We start from the raw sequence: 19802 nt of genomic DNA, 5'->3' as shown, positions 1-19802 counted from the left end.
CTGATTCTCATCAGAGGCTTCTTATGATGGTTCTGATTGAGAATTCGTGGCCTGTTTTAATTCTTGCTTTTAACACAGACTTGGCCTTAGTTTCTTCCTTTGATTTCCTCCATGTATTGGACAAGAAAATGATCAACTCCCTAAAGCTGAAGATTTATTCCTTCTAAAAATAAGCATGAACATATATGAAAAAAAGAGTTAATTCTCTTTAAATTGATTTCTGGTACATAACTTCAGTCAATTCTTTAATAAATATCATTAACTGTTACATGAACTCCGAATCTTAACGCCATTATCTTTGGGGAAATAGGTTTTCCCAGATGATGAAGCAGTGGCATTCATATTGACTCAGTACTTGTTCTAAAGCATAAACATCACTTAATGTCATTAGAGTATAGTCAGTGCCTAAATTAATATTCCCTGTGCACATGAAGATGAATTTTTAAAAAAAAACGAGATGGAGCAAGCAGTCCTGAAGTATTCTCTGAATTACTGCAATTGTTCTGTAAATGTGCAAAAGCCTTAGGACTTATCTTTGAATTATATATGATATGCAACACTTGTTTCCAATACCTGCAGAGAAATTTCCCGTATACTCAGAAAAATGGTGATTTCATCTTATTAAATTAGTGTGGTTTCAATTTCACATTATCTGTAGCTGCTCAGCCTGTAGTATTACAAGTTTATTGCTTCTGCTTGGCTATACGAAAAGGTGAAACCTAAAGTCATTTTCTGCTTTACTGACTTGAAGGTGGGAAAACTGAAATTATCTTTGTCATTAAAGAGAGTACTTACAATTTTTTTGCCTTCTATTAACACCGTAGAAGTATTTGTTTCAACGTTCTGCAGTATCACACTTCCTTTCTGCTCTCTGTAGATGAATTCTTTATCTACAAGAGAGGAAATAAAACAGAAACATGAAACATCAAGGAACTCAGTAGCTTTTGATGGACGCAGGTAAATGAATTGACTAGTTCCAACAAAAGTATATCCTGCATTTCATCAAAGGGTCCTTAAATATGGTGAAATGGGTCCTTTAAATATGCTCCTCTCCATATAACTGCATGTGAAGTTTCTCTCTGAATCATTTCTCATAGTCTGCACACTGACATATAAAGCACAAGCATATACACACATAAAATCTTTAGAACATTCTAGACTTTTCTTGGGTGGGACACATAGAGTGGACACAACAGAGCAGATTAAGAAACCCACTACTGGGGCTTCCCTGGTGGCACAGTGGTTGAGAGTCCGCCTGCCGATGCAGGGGACGCGGGTTCGTGCCCTGGTCCAGGAGGATCCCACATGCCGCAGAGCGGCTGGGCCCGTGAGCCATGGCTGCTGAGCCTGCGCGTCCGGAGCCTGTGCTCCACAATGGGAGAGGCCACGACAGTGAGAGGCCCGCGTACTGCAAAAAAAAATTTTTTAAAAAGGAACCCGCTACCGTAAGGGGCGGAGATAGTTGGTACTAAGGGGACTGATTTCCTATACTGGAAACTCTGGGGGAAAATCTGGATACATACACATGCACACCATATCCTGCAAACTTATTTTCATTTGGTCCACAGCTTCCTTTGCTATTCCTGGAGGAATTGGCAGTTTCACCGTCATGAATATCTTTGGCTCTATACATTGTATCCTCAGTGACACTGGTCCTTTGTAACTCAACCGAGATTTCAAATATCCCCTTAGAAAATTACTGGAGCAATCCCCCTGACTAGTATGCATGTAGGGGTATATATGTAGGCATGTAGGTGTGTAGGTGTGTAGGTGTGTGTGTGTGTGTGGTGTGTATACATACTACAAATGAAAGGGTAAACTTTCTGAAAGGATTGCAGGTGGAGAGACAGGGCACACAATTGGAAGAAGAAATGATAAACTGGGAGATTGGGATTGACAAATATACACTACTACATATACAAGAGATAACTAACAAGGACCTACTGTATAGCACAGGGAACTCTGCTCAATACTCTGTAATGACCTATATGGGAAAAAAACGTAAAAAAGAGTGGATATATGTGTATGTATAACTGATTCACTTTGCTGTACACCTGAAACTAACACAACATTGTAAAGCAACTGTACTCCAATAGAAATTTTTAAAAAAGAAAATAATACTATCTTTCTGAGTGAAGGGGATGACACTGAGCCAGTCTGAAGGTAAAGAAATTTCACATGATAATCAGTTGATGAATGAAAAACACTGTGCAGACTGGATTAATTCCAATGGTATTATCATTTCTATGCTTTTTAAATTCTACTCCACAGAATTACATTCTTTTCTTTCTTATTCCTTTTTTTTTTTTTTCCCTGCGGTACGCGGGCCTCTCACTGTCGTGGCCTCTCCCGTTGCGGAGCACGGGCTCCGGACGCGCAGGCTCAGCGGCCATGGCTCATGGGCCCGGCCGCTCCGCGGCACGTGGGATCTTCCCGGACCGGGGCACGAACCAGCGTCCCCTGCATCGGCAGGCGGACTCTCAACCACTGCGCCACCAGGGAAGCCTCTTATTCTTTTATTCTACTTGCTTTGCCTTTAATATTCTCTTCCTTTTTCTAGTCTGTTAAGATGGAAGTTTAGATCTTTGGTTTGATTTTCCATCCTTTTAATAAGACTATTAATTTTTCCTCTATGCATGGTATTAACTACATCTCACAAATTTTGATATGCTGAATTCAGTATTATTCAGTTCAAATTATTCCTAATTTTTCCTGAAAAGTCTGCTTGGCCCAATGATTATTTAGAAACATGTTTAATTTTCAAATATGTAAAGTTATTCTGGTCCTCTTATTTTTATAGATTTTTAATTTAAATTCACTAGATCAAAGAATATTCTGTACATGATTTTAGTCTTTTAAAACTCATTAAGACATTTTTGTGGCCCAAAATATGGTCTATCCTGGTAAATGTACCATATTCACATTTAATGAAATTATTGATACGGCTGAGTTTGGTCTCTAATTTTTTTTGCGGGGGTTTGTTTTCTACTTTTCTCCTCTACTTCTTGTTTCCCTCTTTCTTGTTTCCTGACATTCACTTTATTTTTTGAATATTTTTTACAGTTCTAATTTCCCTATTTTTAGCTGTATTTCTTTGCCTTTTTTTAGTGGTTGTCCTAGGGATTATAATATGTACTCAACTTTTCAGCATCTACAAAGAGTTAATAATGTATCACTTCTCATGAAATATAGAAATCTGTCCAGTTTTCAGGTCCACATCCAGTCCCATGCTGTGATAATTGTTATGTGTATTACATCGACATACATTATACATTCCACAAGACAATGTTATAATTATTGTTTATAACAATATTATGGTTTATAAAGAAATTAAGAAGAAAAAGTAAAAAAGAAAAATTTGTTCTTTGCATTTACCCACTATTTACCATTACTGATGCTTTTTGTTCTTTATCAAAAATATGAGTTTCCATCAGATATCATTTTCCTACTTCATAAAGAACTTTCTTTAGGATTTCTTACTATATGAATCTGCTGGCAACCAATACTTTTAACTTTGTTTTATCTGAAAGTCTTTTCCTTTAACTTTCATTCTTAAAGGATATTTCTCTTAATATAGATTTCTAGGTTAATGGGGTTTTTTTTCCTTTTAGCATTTTGAAATTCTGTTCCACTGTCTTCTGGTCACCATGGTTTCTAATGAGAAGTCAGCTATTAGTTGAATTATTTCCCTGCATATCATTTCCGTGCACTTTTGCTGCTATCAAGATTTATTTGTTGTCTTTGGTTTTCAGCAGTTTGACTCCAATGCACTTTTAGATGGGGCCTTCTTCGTGTTTGTTTGATGTTTAATGAGCGTCTTGTATCTGAAAATTTATGTCTTCATCAAATCTTGAGCCATTAATTTGCAAGATAATTCTTCTACTCCTTTATCTGCCTCCTCTACTTCTGGTATTCCAATTTCCCATATATTGGGCACCTTGATATTATCTACAGTCTCTGATGCTCTGTTCATTAAAGAATTTTTTTCTCTCTGTTCACCTTGAATCATTTCTTTTCATCTATCATCAAAGTCACTTTGTCTTTTCTTTGTCATGATTATTTGACTATCAAATCCACACAATGAATTTTAAAATTTCAGAATCTGTATTCTTCTGTTTAGGAATTTCCATTTGGTTCTTTTTATTGTTTCTATTTTTTTGCTGAGATTTCCCATTTCTCTGATGAGATTTTCATTTACTGAAAACATGCTCACGTTAACTCGCTGACGATAATTACAATAGTTCTTTTAAAATCCTTATCTCTCAGTTCCAAAATCGCTTTCATTTCAGGGTCAGACTCAATTACTTTTATCTTGAGTGTATTCCATTCTTTTTTGGTTCTTTGTAGTAAGGTAATTTTGCACTATATCCTAGACATCATGGATTAACTTCTGGACATTCTGGGTTTTGTTAGCATTCTCCAATGAGTGTTGTTTCCTTTGCTATAGCAGGTAATTTTCTTTGCTAGGCCTGGATAGCCAACTTTGTCTTTCCGGGCAGCAGCTTCACTCTCCATTCAGATATTTCATCTTAAGCTGAACTACTGGGACTCTCTGCATGCACGTGTGGTCCACGGGTCAGACGGAGATAATACTGTACCTTTCCTTTCAGTTTTATCAATTCCTGTTCTATCTTATCTCATTATCCCCCTTTTCTTAACTTTTAAGTTTGATACTTAGCTTATTAATTTCAGCATTTCTTCTTTTCTAATATAATCACAATGGTGCTATAAATGTTCTTAATTACTTCTTTGAGTCCATAAGTTTTTAATGGGTAGTATTTTCACTACTGCTTAGTTCTATGCATTTTTAGTTTCTGTCATGATTTCTTCTTCAACCTGTGAGTTCTTCAGAATTTCCAATTTGCAAATGTATGTGAAACACTCTTATATACTATCATTTTGTTATTGACTTGTGATTTGCCTACATGTGGTCAGAAAAAATCTAGATTATTAATTATTTGAAGTTTGTTGAGAGTAGTTTATGGCCTGATGCATGGTCCATTTCTGTAAGTTTCTTGAGAGAAGGTATATTCTCCAATTGTAAATGCAGAGTTCTATATGTGGTCATTAAATTAACCATATTACTTGTCTCATCAAATTGTCTCTCACTTAGCTAATTTTTTGTGTGCCTGACCTTTCCTTAATATTGAAATTTTCTAGTGTAATGATGTTTTGAATAATTCTGTCCTGTAGATCCTCCAAATTGTGTTTCATATATTTTGTGACTATTTTATTAGATTAGTGCAAGTGTAGAATTCTATCTTCCTGGAGATTTGCAAATCTTTTTTTAAAACTACATGTTCTCGGGCTTCCCTGATGGCGCAGTGGTTGAACGTCTGCCTGCGATGCAGGGGACGCGGGTTCGTGCCCCGGTCCGGGAGGATCCCACATGCCGCGGAGCGGCTTGGCCCGTGAGTCATGGCCGCTGGGCCTGCGCGTCCAGAGCCTGTGTTCCGCAGCGGGAGAGGCCCCAGCGGTGAGAGGCCCGCATACCGCAAAAAAAAAAAAAAAAAAAAAAAAAACTACATGTTCTCTCCCTAATAATGCTTTTTAAAGATGACTTCTCTTTTGTAGAGTAGGTAAAATAATAGTATACACCTTCTATTGTTCATGTGGAGAGTCAATGAGATAATACACGTCATACTTATAATGTGTTTAAAATCACGCCGCACTCCCGGTAGGCTCTCAGTGTTGTCAGCTGCCAATATTATCTCAGCAGAGGATTTGGCTCACTTTTGTCTCCTTCTTTTTCCCTGAAAGAACTGTTTACTTTCCATTAATAAATGTTTTTATTGGAATTTTAAAATTTTATTATTTAAAAAAATTTTTAACTTTCATACAATTTTTAAAGGTTACTTTCCATTTACAGTTATTACAAAATACTGGCTCTGTTCCCTATGTTACAGGATAAACCCCTGTAACCTTACACCCAATAGTTTGTACCTCCCACTCCCCCCCGCCCCCCCCGCCAGCCGTATTGCCCCTCCCCTACCTGGGTTTCCTTTTCCTGTCTCACCCCCAGTATTCTATCCCTCTCCTGCTCATCCTTCCTCTTTTTTTTTTTTTTTTAATCGCGGTGCGCGGGCCTCTCACTATCGCGGCCTCTCTTGTTGCGGAGCACAGGCTCCAGACGCGCAGGCTCAGTAGTTGTGGCTCACGGGCCTAGTTGCTCCGCGGCATGTGGGATCCTCCCAGACCAGGGCTCGAACCCATGTCCCCTGCATTAGCAGGCAGATTCTCAACCACTGCGCCACCAGGGAAGGCCCTCGTCCTTCCTCTTGAAGGCTCTCCCACTCTTCACTTCCGGTGGCCCTGTCCCGGGTTGGATGGCTGTCACCTTCACCCTGGACTACTCCAGGGCCTCCCAGTGGGACCCTCTGTCCCTTTCTCTATCGGGACAAGGCCACACTTCTTTTTCAAAACTTTTTTTTTCTGGCTCCTTGGCAAAGGCTACTTTGGCCGAACTCCTTAGTCTGACGTTCGAAGCCCTTAGTCTTCTGGCCTGTCTTCTCTTCCCATGTTAATTTCCCACCACCCCCCACTAACTAAGCATCCTAACAAGTCCTGCCTTCCAAGCCTCTCTGATGCCTGTGCCGCTGCCTTGGCTGCAGTGCCCTTCTCCCGCCCCCGCCAGGCACAATCTTCCTGGGCTCGGTGTAAAGGTCTCTCCTCCAGGCAGTTTTTCATGCCTCTGCCATGCAGAATCCATCTCTCTCTGCTGACCCCTGACGTGTCATTCACCTGTTTTATGCTCATCACAGCACGTTGCTTATCTGCTACTACAGCTCTCTCCCACTAGAGTCATGATTCTCACGGGAAGAGGCCATACCTGTTTGGTTTCCTAACTCTTAGCATAATAACTGATATGAAAGTTGGTGCTAAAAAATATGCGAAGCATTTAACAAATGCATCCTATCACAAGTCTGAGTCACCAAATACCCAACCTACTTGTGGAACAACAGGCAGAACTCCTTGTAGAAGAGGGAGTGCTCTGGGCCAAAGTAAAAGGAAGGAGAGATGGACATGGTGGTTTTCTCAAATTTCACCTTATGTGTCTCTTTGTGAGATTCTGTTACAGCTACTTTACTCCTGTCCCTGCAGGGCAAAACGATGTTACAAAAGGAGTGCATCTGAATGCTGTGAGGATAGGAAGGTAAAACTGAAAAGCCACGCTCAACAGGGAGGTCCCTAGGAAAAGACTTCCCAAGGGAAATCTCGCACAGGACCGCCCACTGGCTATTTATTCTTCGTGTGCCAACTATCCAGTGCTTTGCATTTAAAATACATCATTAATTTAATTGTTCTGTGTACTTGAGCAACTCTTCAAAGCTAAAAAGTTAAAGAAATAGAGTAAGTTGCACTGGTAGCTAGCACAATTATTTAAAAACTGGTAAAGCATCAAGAAAATTTCCCTTCTTTCCTATCCAAACCGTTATCATTGGGTAACCAAATTACAGATAAGGGGAAGTTTCATTTTATTTTGCTTCCCCAAATTGTGATACAAAAATATACAGCAATGCCACAAATTATTTTATGTACTCTTCCAAAAATAAGATAAAATTCCAGTCATTTCCTCTGAGTCTATTCCTCTGATATTAGCTATAAAGCTGGCTAATATCATATATTAGCTATCTTTATGTTTTGTTTACTTTTGCTTAACAACAATGTATTATTAACAACTTTCAAAAGCCTTACCCATGGTGAAAATTTTGAAAATGTAATGCATTTATGGTACAATAGATTTCTTTTTTTTTTTTTTTTTTTTTTTTTTTTTTTTTTTTTTTTTTGCGGTACGCGGGCCTCTCACCGCTGCGGCTTCTCCCGCTGCGGAGCACAGGCTCCGGACGCGCAGGCCCAGCGGCCATGCCTCACGGGCCCAGCCCTCCGCGGCATGTGGGACCCTCCCGGACCAGGGCACGAACCCACGTCCCCTACATCGGCAGGCGGACTCCCAACCACTGCGCCACCAGGGAAGCCCTACAATAGATTTCTTAAAAACTGAGATAATTTAGTTCTCATTGCCAAGTATAAGTTGTATATGCTGGTTGGTTTTGAGGAGCATATTAATCCTTGATTATACAAATATCACAAAGAATCGATGCATAGAAATAGATTTTAACTACTGAAACAAATAGTGCACATAACAAATGGAGTAGATTTGATTTTTCTCATGATTATCTTCTTTTAATTTTAAACAATGCTGACAGAAACACTGTTCTTTCCATTTATCATATTTTTCTCAGATATAATTTATTTCTGTTTATGTACGTTCTAATAACACATAGCATATATTTCCTAAAAAATATATAAGCATATTTTTCCTACAACAGTCAATATCCATATGATGGTCATAAAATATAAATCCCTAACAGCCACACTGTCGTCTAGAAATACCATTTCCCACCAAAGGAAAGCAGGACTCCTGTAAACAGCTGATTCCAGGTCTGGGACAGAAACTATCCTAGAGACCAGCAAAGCTATCAAATTCTATTACCATGTCAAATGATTCAGAAACCAACCTGAAAAGGCTCCCACCAGCCAAGGACCAGCCATTTAGAGCTTTAGTAAGAATAACTGGAACGGACTGAAGCTCTTTAAATAAGTTCATGAATTTAGAATGATACTTCAAAAAGAAACAACTAATTCAATTGATTATTATTAGAGGATACTTATAAACCAACATATTATTTTAAAACTGGTAAAGAAAAAGGAAAGCATCAAGAAGGTTTCCTTCTTTCCTATACAAACTGTATCATTGGGTAACCAAATTACAGATAAGGGGAAATTTCATCTTATGGAAGTATTCCAGTTATCAAGTGGAAAAGGTTGATGGAATTAGCATATCACCATTTTACAGCTCCTAATAAGTTAAGGTGCCCATCAGCCAGGGCTGCTACAGCACAGAAGGGGAGCAATCAGCATGAACTGCCTCCTTAAGGAAGAATATAGCACTACTGATGAAGTGCTAGCACAACCAAAGCCAAAACCCTCAAACCCAGTCAGGCTATTAGACCAACTAGAACTTGCAGGAAATAGAGGACAGAGGACCATTCTAACCAATGCCATAAAGATACAAGTAGGAGACTCTGAGAAACTACAGGGAAAATGGCCTGGCTTCTTCAAATAAATAATGACATTTATATGACAATTAGAAATTTAAGCACAAATAAGATAATTAATGCTATGAATAGGATTAATAGGATTATTAATGCTATTAAGAAACTGTTGTTTTTCATTTGGGGGTTATTTCTTCTTTTAGTGTGATATGGTGGTTATGCTTTTCTGTTTAACAAGATAAACCAAGTCCTTATCTTTTAGAGATGTACACAGTGAAACAAAGAGGATAAAACGATATGGTATCTGGGGTCTGCTTCTAAATAGCATGGGTGGAGGAGAAAAAGGTCAGCATACAGACACAATACGATTGGCCAACAGGAAATAATGGCTGAAGGTGGGTTATGGACAAATAGGAGTTTACTTACTATTCTTTCTACTTTTGTTTAAGCTTAAAATTTTCTATAATAAAAAGTTAAAATTGATTTTAAAGTTCAAGTAGTTAAAAAAGATCATGCAGCTATAACGAGAATAAAGCTATGTTGGTTCATTCTTACATTTTATCCTTTGTTAGGCTTTTGCAGTAATTTGCATGTATTTGGGTTGCAGGCAGGTAGGGCTTGTGTTTTCATCGTATTTCTCCAATAACCACTAGGTCATAAAATAAAAATTCTGAAATCTCTCCCTCCAAGGTCAGAAGCCAGGGGCGAAAATTTGCAGCAACCAATGACAGTCTTCAATCCAGATGTAGATACATGGCCTACAGCTAAGAGTGATTTTTCCTTTGGTTTGCAAATATTAAGCCTTGTATGGAGAGTTATAGGAAGAAACAACTATAATTAGAAAGCTGATGTTAGAATTAACACATTTCAGGAAATATAAGCCAAATGAAAATTTTAGGTGGACCATATTTATAATCTAGAACTGTGGTGCTAATATGTAGCCACTAGCCACATGTTCTTACTAATATTAAAAATTAATTAAAATTACATAAAATTTAAAATTTAGTTCCTTCTTTGTACAAGGCACATTTTAAGCACTCAAAGCCACACATGGCTACTGGGTAGTGTACTGGACGCAGCAGAGACAGAACATCTCCATCACTGCAGAAAGTTCTTCTGAACAGCAATATTTTGAAGTTATAATAAGTGACAGCATTTTATTCCCAAAGAATGCCTTAGTTTACACCATAGTCTATCATTGATCTGGAAAAAAAATCACTCTTCTTAAGCCATGGCTATCAAAGAGAAAATCAAAGGATGTCCTTAAAAGGTGGTCAGCAGACCTTCTGATACCTCTTGCCATTTATGTGTCTCCACTCTTATGGGCAATGAAGGCAACAGCTGTGGGAGAAAAAGATTTTTAAATGAAGTATTTCCAGATTATCCCAAATGTCACAACACCTTAAAAAAGAACATGAAGTTATATGGTAACCAGAGTCCCAGTAATCATCATCAGAATCAACAGATTAAAAATAGGAGTCAGGGGCTTCCCTGGTGGCGCAGTGGTTGAGAGTCCGCTTGCCGATGCAGGGGACACAGGTTCGTGCCCCGGTCCAGGAGGATCCCACATGCCGCGGAGCGGCTGGACCTGTGAGCCACAGCCGCTGAGCCTGCACGTCCAGAGCCTGTGCTCCGCAACGGGAGAGGCCACAGCAGTGAGAGGCCCACACACCGCAAAAAAAAAAAAAAAAAAAAAAAATAGGAGTCAGGTGTGGGACTTCTCTGGTGGCGCGGTGGTTAAGAATCTGCCTGCCAATGCGGGGGACACGGGTTCGAGCCCTGGTCGGGGAAGATCCCACATGCACCAGAGCAACTAAGCCCATGAGACACAACTACTGAGCCTGCTCTCTAGAGCCTGCGAGCCACAACTACCGAGCCCACGTGCCACAACTACTGAAGCCTACATGCCTAGAGCCCGTGCTCCACAACAAGAGAAGCCACAGCAATGAGAAGACAGCACACCACAACGAAGAGTAGCCCCTTCTCTCTACAGCTAGAGAAAGCCCACGCACAGCAATGAAGATCCAACGCAGCCAAAAATAAAATAAATAAATTTACAAAAAAAAAAAAAAGGAGTCAAGTGGAAAGAAAATGCCAAAGTTTTTTTTTTCTGTTTTTTTTAGGTTGGGTTGAAACTCGTGATTTTTTTTTTTAAGTACCCACCATGATAACTACAGCCTTTTATTTGAAATTATAAGAACTACACACAATCCTCCAACACACCAGGGAAACATCAGTACAAACAGAGATAGTGAGAAAATGTAAAATAAATGATGTGCATTTTACTAAGAGTGGATAAGTAACTTATTTTCATGAGAATGTGCTTAGAAAAGGTAGGAGTTTCCAAGGAGAGAAATGGTGGGTGTAAGAAGCGAAACTCAGAGAAAAGAGTCTAACCAGTGGACATTTCATTTATTTAAAAGAACATTTACAATGTGAGGGATACTCTGCTAGACACACTATGAATTAGCCATGTTCCCTGACTTAAGGACGCTTACAATTAAAATGGTCAGTCAGATGGCAATTATTGATGCTGGCTATCGAAAAGTTCCATGTTAATCACAGCACTGTACTATAAGACATGATTCCAAGCAAATAAATAATTCTACTAATGTTATGAGAAAGTAGGATTTTCTGTATAAGAGAAAATAAATCCACATTTAAAATCATAAATTTCAGTAAAAGTTAAAATCCTGTAGTGTTATATATGGAATCTAAATAAAAGGTACTGATGAACCTAGTGGCAGGGCAGGAATAGAGGTGCAGATGTAGAGAACGGACTTGAGGACACAGGGGGGAAGGGGAAGATGGAACGAAGTGAGAGAGTGGCATGGACATATATATACACTACCAAACGTAAAGTGGATGGCTAGTGGGAAGCAGCCGCATAGCACAGGGAGATCAGCTCAGTGCTTTGTGATGACTTAGAGGGGTGGGATAGGGAGGGTGGGAGGGAGATGCAAGAGGGAGGGGATATAGGGATACATGTGTGTATATGGCTGATTCACTTTGTTGTACAACAGAAACTAACACAGCATTGTGAAGCAACTATACTCCAATAAAGATATATCTATATATATATATATATATAGATATATATATAGATATATATATATGTGGGCCCTGTAGTGTTAAATTTGTGTCAGAAATATCAACAGGAACACATTTGCTTATTTTTTTAAGTATCTATTTGCTAGTCTTGTCCATAGAAATATTAGATACATGATTTCCTAAACACTCAGATTTTGGTTCCTAAGTACCATTCTCACTAAAAAGAACAAGGAGTCTTTGAAGAAACAGGTATTTCTAGATCTGAGGCACAGGAAGTACAGTATGAACCTGGGACACCTTGTTGGCCAGAAGGCAAAGAAGTGTTCAGTGAATGATGGGTCTTGGCCCCCATTCTTGCCCCATCCTGTCTCAGCCTTCACATCTCACTCTGACTGGTCCTTTCTCTTGGCTCTGGGCTCAGACACAGGACTTGAACTGGCCGATGGAATACAAGCAAGCAGACACATGACATGCACTCGCACGGTTGACTTGCCCCCTCCTGGCTCTGCCATTGCCATGAGACAAACACAAACATCTCTCGCCTCGTCTTCTGGCACCAGGAGGAGAAACAAGTGTGAATCACAGCCGGGTTGTCACGGTCACCCGAGAAGAGGCTATTCCAGATCAGCCAACAGCCTGCTGGGGGTCCAGCCACACGAGCAAATCACCCAACAGATAAGCGGAGTTGCCTGACCAACCACCAGCTGACAAGCAGATGTGTGAAAAATACACAAGTGTGTGTGTGTCCCTGAAGGTGTGTGCTTGTTTATTACACAGCACTCTTGTGGCACCGGGCAACACACACATGCACAGGAGAACCACCTGGGAGGGCCCTCAGAAGTCAAAGTTGGGAAAATCAGAACATGAAAAGAACAATGCTGTAGCTGATTAAAACACATCAAATATATAAAACAACTCATGAGTCCATAATGGTACCCACATAATGGTTCTCATTTTCCACAGCTGAAGGCAACTATTACAGCAACTCCTTTCTCTGAAAATTGGTAATTAAAAATTCATAATTAAGGATTCATCTTGCTTTTTCAGTAGTATGGGGACACCAAATAGCCTGTTTCTGAGGGAGAGCCCCTCCTTTCAGAAAACTGCCCACTCATAAATGAAGAAGGAATGATGAATTTAGAAAACCACCACTTTTAGAAGGAATGATGAATTTATTAGCAAAGCACCATTTTTAGAAGGAGTGATGAATTTAGAAAATCACCATTTTTCAGTCCCTGTTGAAATACTCATTTCAGGTGAGGCTCATCGATGGAAAAGTTGATGGGATATTTTCCTGGTGCCAAAATATTACCCCAGAGAAAACATGCCAGTGTCAATGGGGAAACACACGTTCCTCATGGAGGAGTCTGGTGGCCACCCCTTAAGAGTCCCTAACAGTGGGACAACCAGCAGTGGACACAAACATGAGAAATCATTCTATGAGGAAAGAACCAGACAAATCCAGGATGTGGGAAATTCCACTACACACTGGCCTAATATGGGGAAATAACACACTGTAGAAAAAAGAGGAGCTGCTTTCCATTAACAGAAACGTAAGAGACATAATCAAGTATAATTATGACCCTTAATTTGATCCAAATGGTAGAAAAAAGCCACAGAAGATATTCTGAGAAGGAATGAGGAAAACTGAATATGGCCTGGGACTCCTATGATATTACGAAATTATCCTCATTTTTTTGTTAGATCTGATAATACAGATAAATGGGAGGATATACTCTTGGAGATACATGTGTTAATATTCAAGGATGAAAGAAAATGATGTTATAATTTAAGTTTAAATATTTTCAGCTAAAAAATTGATAGAGGACACAAACATGATAAAAGTGTTGATTTTAACTGATAGTTATGTGGGTGTTCACAGTACTCTCCTGTATACTTTTCTGTAAGTTAAAAATTTTTCATAAAAAAGGAAGCAGACCATATGACCCAACAATTCCACTCCTGGGTATATACCCATCCCCCAAATGAAAACACTAATTAGAAAAGATACATGCACCTCAATGTTCACAGCAGCATTATTTACAATTGCCAAGACAAGGAAGCAACCTAAGTGTCCATCAACAAATGAACAGATAAAGGAGATGTGGTATATATGTACAATAGAATATTACTCAGCCGTAAGAAAGAATGAAACATTGACATTTGCAGCAACATACCTGGACCTAGAGATTATCATACTAAGTGAAGTACGCCAGACAAAGATAAATATCAAATGATATCACTTATATGTGGAATCTAAAAAACAAACTATTGAATGTAATAAAAAAGAAACAGACTCGCAGATACAGAGAACAAGTGGGGAGGGGGAGGGGAGAGGGGCCAGTTAGGAGTAGGGGATTAGGAGGCACAAAGCACTACGTATAAAATAAATGAGCACAGCACAGGGAACATAGCCAATATCTTACAATAACTATAAATGGAGTATAACCTGTAAAAATTGTGACTCACTATTCTGCATACCTTTAACTTACGTAATATTGTACATCCACTATACGGCAATAAAAAAATCAAAGAAAAAAGGAAGCAGAAAATAAAGCAACATAGCCCCTGATTTCTAGGGACACACAACAGAGTTGGGTGGACACAGGAGCTCTTTTCTACAGACCATGAACTGAGATGCTTTGAGGCAGAAAGTCGGGGGTGAGCTGAGGCTCTGAGTAACAGCCCTGGTGTGTGGGTAAAACAAGTGCAGGAAACAGAGGTGCAGAAGTGGGAGGCCAGATGTGCACAGTCCTCCTGACACTGGTTTTGAAGATGAGGGTGCTTGGGTGAGTTTTGGAGCCCTAAACCTAACCCATTTGTCCAGAAACTCTGGAGCAGGGCTGCAGTGTAACATGTGTGTTTAGGTCTGAAGTAGCCAAAGGGCTCAAAATTTTTTTTTAAATTTTGTTTGTACTCTGGGTTTTCTTTTTTCTGGTTTACATCACAAACATGTCAGAGGGAGGCAATGTTGGCTCAAAAATGTCTTTCAAAAGAGCAAGCTTTTCTAATTACACTCCCTAAATGCTAACAGCACTCACTGAACCCACAGCAAGCACTTAACCAAGAGAGGACAACGCTGAGATTCTGAGACTCGATCCTGAGACCTGAGGGACTCCCAGCTTCACCCAACCGTGAAGTGAGACACAGACGTGAGAACCGCTGGCTGGTTAATTTGCTCCCTCTGGCTCAAGGGCCTCACGCAGCCATCTTGATTCAAACTTGCAGCTCTACATCTGTGGCAGGACAGCCTGACATTTTCCTGCAGGATCTTGAGAATAAGAATAAACTGGAAGGACTGCAAGTGATGCTTCCCTTCCCCCTTTCAAGAATGCAACCAGGGTACTGTGTGCTTTACATCTGAGGGTAGTAAGAGGCATCTGCTTTGGAAAATCGAAATTCTTGGAAACAAAGAGCTGAGTTGTCTGGGGCTGGGATGGGTAAGCAGACAGATGGAGGGCAATGGGTGATTAATTTCTGTGGGCTTCAAATTATGATAAAATGAAGCCACAATACCCACTTTTACAACTTGGGTAATTACATCAACAAGTACCTTCCAACAAATAATGGTCTCAGTTTGGAAATTACTTGGAAAGTATCTACATTTCAAAGATGACATGAGTGGCTTCAAATTTCACTGAGTTTTCATCACAGGATCTGAGATTGCCCAATTTTGTCTTTGATTAATGGACTGCCCAAATAGCTTTTAAAATATTTTAAATTTTCATTCTTCTTATGGGGAACAATTTTTATGTGACTCTACAGAGTCATGTTTATACTTTTAAACAGCTTATTGTATGGAAACCCCACCAAAAAGCAACAAAGCACTTGTTTCTGTATCTAACATTTTCAAACATATGCTTATGTGGCTAAGGAAAAAAGAAACCAATATTTGTAGAACTAGGATTTGTTTTTTTGCAATTTATTTTTTTCACCTGATTCTATCACGAAAGAAAATATATAGGTTAGGAGGCTTTCAAATAAAAAGGTTTAGGTGGGTGAAGAAAAAAGAAAGATCGGGAAAGAAGTCCTTTGCTCATAACATATTTTTAAGAATATTTATGATTAGTTGTTGTAAAAATCTAAGATTCCTTGAAGGGACTTTAAAGTGATTATTGCATAACTGTTCTACTATTTAAGAAATCTGACTTAGAACAAATCAATAACAAATATTATTGAAGGTGTCAAAAAGCCTTAAAAAGACTTTGAGGGCTTCCCTGGTGGTGCAGTGGTTGAGAGTCCACCTGCCGATGCAGGGGACATGGGTTCGTGCCCCGGTCCAGGAGGATCCCACATGCTGCGGAGCAGCTGGGCCCGTGAGCCATGGCCGCTGAGCCTGCGCATCCGGAGCCTGTGCTCTGCAAAGGGAGAGGCCACAACAGTGAGAGGCCTGCGTACCGCAAAAAAAAAAAAAAAAAAAAGACTTTGAAATGGGCAAAAAAGACCACTGGGTAACTGTTAGATGCTCACTGTCATTGTCTTTGAGCTTTTTTATAGCCTGAAAGTTGTAGAAAACTGATAGTAATGCAAAGGATTCTTGCCAGAGAGATGCAGATGAATTTTGTCTGGTGGAGATGCAACTGACCCCCTAAAGCCAATTTCCCAGCAAATTCATTTCAGCATTGTTGATCACCTACGTATGTATTTGTTTTTCTACCCTTCTCTTCAGATCTTACTGGTTCTCTCCTTAATTTGTGGCTAAATAAAATCTTTGGCAGATGTTTATTTTATATTAACAAAATCATAAGCCTCATGATTTTTACCTTTAAAATATTCTTCTTCAATAAAAGTTCATTATTTGCAAGATATGGACAAAATTTCACAGATGGGCTATGAAAAGAAAATCACTGAACCACTTGAAATGCAATTTTGGGTACAAACTTGTTTAGAAATGAACCAACTTACAGACTAAATATAACTATCTTTTAGAATACCAAATTGTATCAAAATCAGATATTCTTCAAAAGTCCTGAACTATTAGTGGACTATGAAATTCACTGGTCAGTGAAAGATGTTGCTTATGTCATTCCAATGCCATAGCTTATTAGTAAATCAGCAATTACTTCTCAAAAAAGCAACATTATTCATGGTTCTGTGGGCTATCATTTTAATCACAATGCTAAGAGCTGAATCAATGTTAAACTGTCTACATACTTTCATCAACAGGATTTGATGACAATACCTATTTTCCAGTACAAGTGTAGAAGATATATTTTTTTGAATAATCTAATTGTCAGCAGGCATTATGTTAAGGCAGAAGACTACTGCAGAAAGTAAACTCAGGTTTTATGTCAATACTGTTAACCATAAATGACCATTATGGAGCAAATTAGCAAATAAAAGTACCTAGAGGTAAAATTGAAATGACCACCTTACTTTATCTAGGCTTTCATGAGAAAAATCACCTACTATGGACAAAGACTAATGAATGGGCTAAAAGACAGAAATTTGAGTGTCTTCCTTCAAAAAAAAAAAAAAAAAAAAAACTCTGATGAAAAATGCCAAGAGTAGCAGACAGATTGTTGGGAAAAGCTTGGAATAGGAGTCTGGAAACCTGGCTTCTATTTCAGGCTTTGCCACAGACTAGATATGCCAAAATTATGCTGTGAAACTTGTGAAGCAGTGTCCTTAAAGAGATACAGCATGCTGCTCTCCTCTCCTTTTTTCATTCCTGCTAGCAGGAATGCTTTTATGATGGCTGGAGCTACAGCAGCCATCTTGGACCTTTCAGTGATCTTGGAAATGGAATATAAGAGCAAAACAGACAAAGCACAGATCCTACCTCTTGACCTTGATGTGAGAGAGAAGTAAATTTAACAGAAAAATAAATTTCTCTCTTGTTTAAACCAGTATTGTTTTCATTTTTCTGTTGCTCAGTGATGAATCTAATCCTAATAAAGAGATCAGATCTAATTTCCGGGTTTGCAGTCAGGAGACTGGTTCTAGTCCCACGGTAGTGTTCTCCTGAGTCAGGTTACTTTATATCCTAGTCTTTCATTTTCAATACTAAAATGCCTTATTTTTCAGAAAGAGTAATTGCTGATTAATTGAGATCAACCATATGAAGGCATTTTGAAATTAAGAAAAAAAGAAAGAGTAATTTGTATAAATATAAGATGCTATCTACACCTGCAACACTCATTTGAAAAGGAGAAATGTTTATGTCTTCCTACTAAACATTCACCTGTTATTTTATTTGTAAAGTAAAGAAATGTTATGAATCACATTCCAGGAGAACTAGGGGTAGAATCTTTAAAAAAAAAAAAAAAAAGATTGCCTCTGCACAGCTCTCCTCCTTCTGACTTAAAAGCAAACAAAATAATTCAAAATGTAAGGAGCAACAGGCTGATATCCTATACAGAATGAAGAAAAGCATTACACGAAGCCATTCTGTCTATTCATTGGGGTGGAAAAGCAGGGAAACAAATGATTAGAGGTTCTTTCACTCTCCCAGGGAAAGTAGGCAGGTACCTTTGAAGGAATCATTCACTCCTTCAGACCTGCTCATTTACAACTGTCAAGTCTCAAAGTGCCTGATTATATGGTGGATACTGGTGGGCCGTTTCCTTCAGAGCGGATCTGGCATGTGTGACAAATATGAGCTGTCAATGGCAGACCTCTCCCCAGGCTGAGTGGCTGCCTGGGTCTGTCAGCTTAGGTAGCCGGTGAAGCCTAATTGGACGCTCTAGGGCCTGTCGTGTCAAGGAGGCACAGCCCCCCTGCCCAGGCTCCTCCTCCAGGTGAGGGGCTTTGGAAGATTACCAAATGACATCATTATTATAAATCCAACTCTGTCTTCAACTCTGCTCTGACCAGAGAATCTCTCTCTTCTGGCTCTGAACTGCAGAGACTTTGCTGGGATGGTTGGAGAAAATCAAGCCAATTAGAGAGCTGGCAGAACCAATCCATCCGAAAGCTGGGGACGACTGGGTTATGACTCTGAGGTTGCGAGGGGGAGTGCCTGTCACGCACTAGTCATTAACATAACAGTGTAATTACAGGCAAGGAAGTCCCTGCATTTACTGCAGTGAAGTGAGAACCCATCTCTGATGGTAAACTGTTAACCTGAAGTACTAGAAAATTCCCACCTTTACTAGCAATTAACTGTACAACCTTAGACAGAATATCTGACTCTTTTGTGCTTCAACATTCCCAACTGAAAAAAATGGGGATATGAATAACACCTACCTTATATGACATTAGAATAATGTCCAGGTTCAACTGTTAAGTACTACTAAGTTCTACTAACACTATTAGCAGCAAACAACTGACATCTGGGTAGGCCCATGAAAGATCATAGGAATGCTTTACATGTGGGACCTGATATAATTGTAACCTGAAGGTCAAGGATTGCTACAGCCCTTCTATTTCACATATTCCCAATATAACTGTGTATTTTATCATCTATACCAGGACACTTGAAGATGCAAGGGGAGCAGCGCTTTAATAATCACATCAGGGCAAGTGACATAACCTGGGTATATGAACGCTGGTTTATCCCAACTTCAAGAGAGTTCAGGTGTTCATGAATTAATAAGGCTGACGTTGGCAGAAACAAATTTTCATATTTACCCAAAGTTTTTAAAATTAACAATCCTGACTTAATTTAATGGATATAAGTTTCACTCTGATGTATTTGAAATAAGAGGATAACTAAACTTGAATTGTCAAGATTGTAAATCTGACAATTATATT

The 19802-nt window shown here is 39.1% G+C and overlaps 1 protein-coding gene across 5 annotated transcripts in view; it reads right to left on the bottom strand.

Annotated features, from left to right (window-relative positions):
- DPP6 (dipeptidyl peptidase like 6) overlaps nucleotides 1-19802 on the bottom strand; it is a gene marked incomplete at both ends in the record, with an annotated part of 1060012 nt that overhangs the window by 315210 nt on the left and 725000 nt on the right. For all 5 annotated transcript variants that reach the window (XM_079711771.1, XM_079711773.1, XM_079711770.1 and 2 more), the window contains one exon: nucleotides 796-890. In XM_079711771.1, coding sequence (XP_079567897.1) covers nucleotides 796-890 — 95 coding nt within the window. The remainder of the gene's footprint in view (nucleotides 1-795; nucleotides 891-19802) is intronic.

This window comes from Hyperoodon ampullatus, assembly GCF_949752795.1.
Source record: "Hyperoodon ampullatus genome assembly, chromosome: 9".
In the NCBI taxonomy this organism is placed as follows: Eukaryota; Metazoa; Chordata; class Mammalia; order Artiodactyla; family Ziphiidae; genus Hyperoodon; species Hyperoodon ampullatus.
The sequence above is the reverse complement of the archived record's forward strand: the minus strand, read 5'-3'. Positions and strand labels throughout refer to the sequence as shown.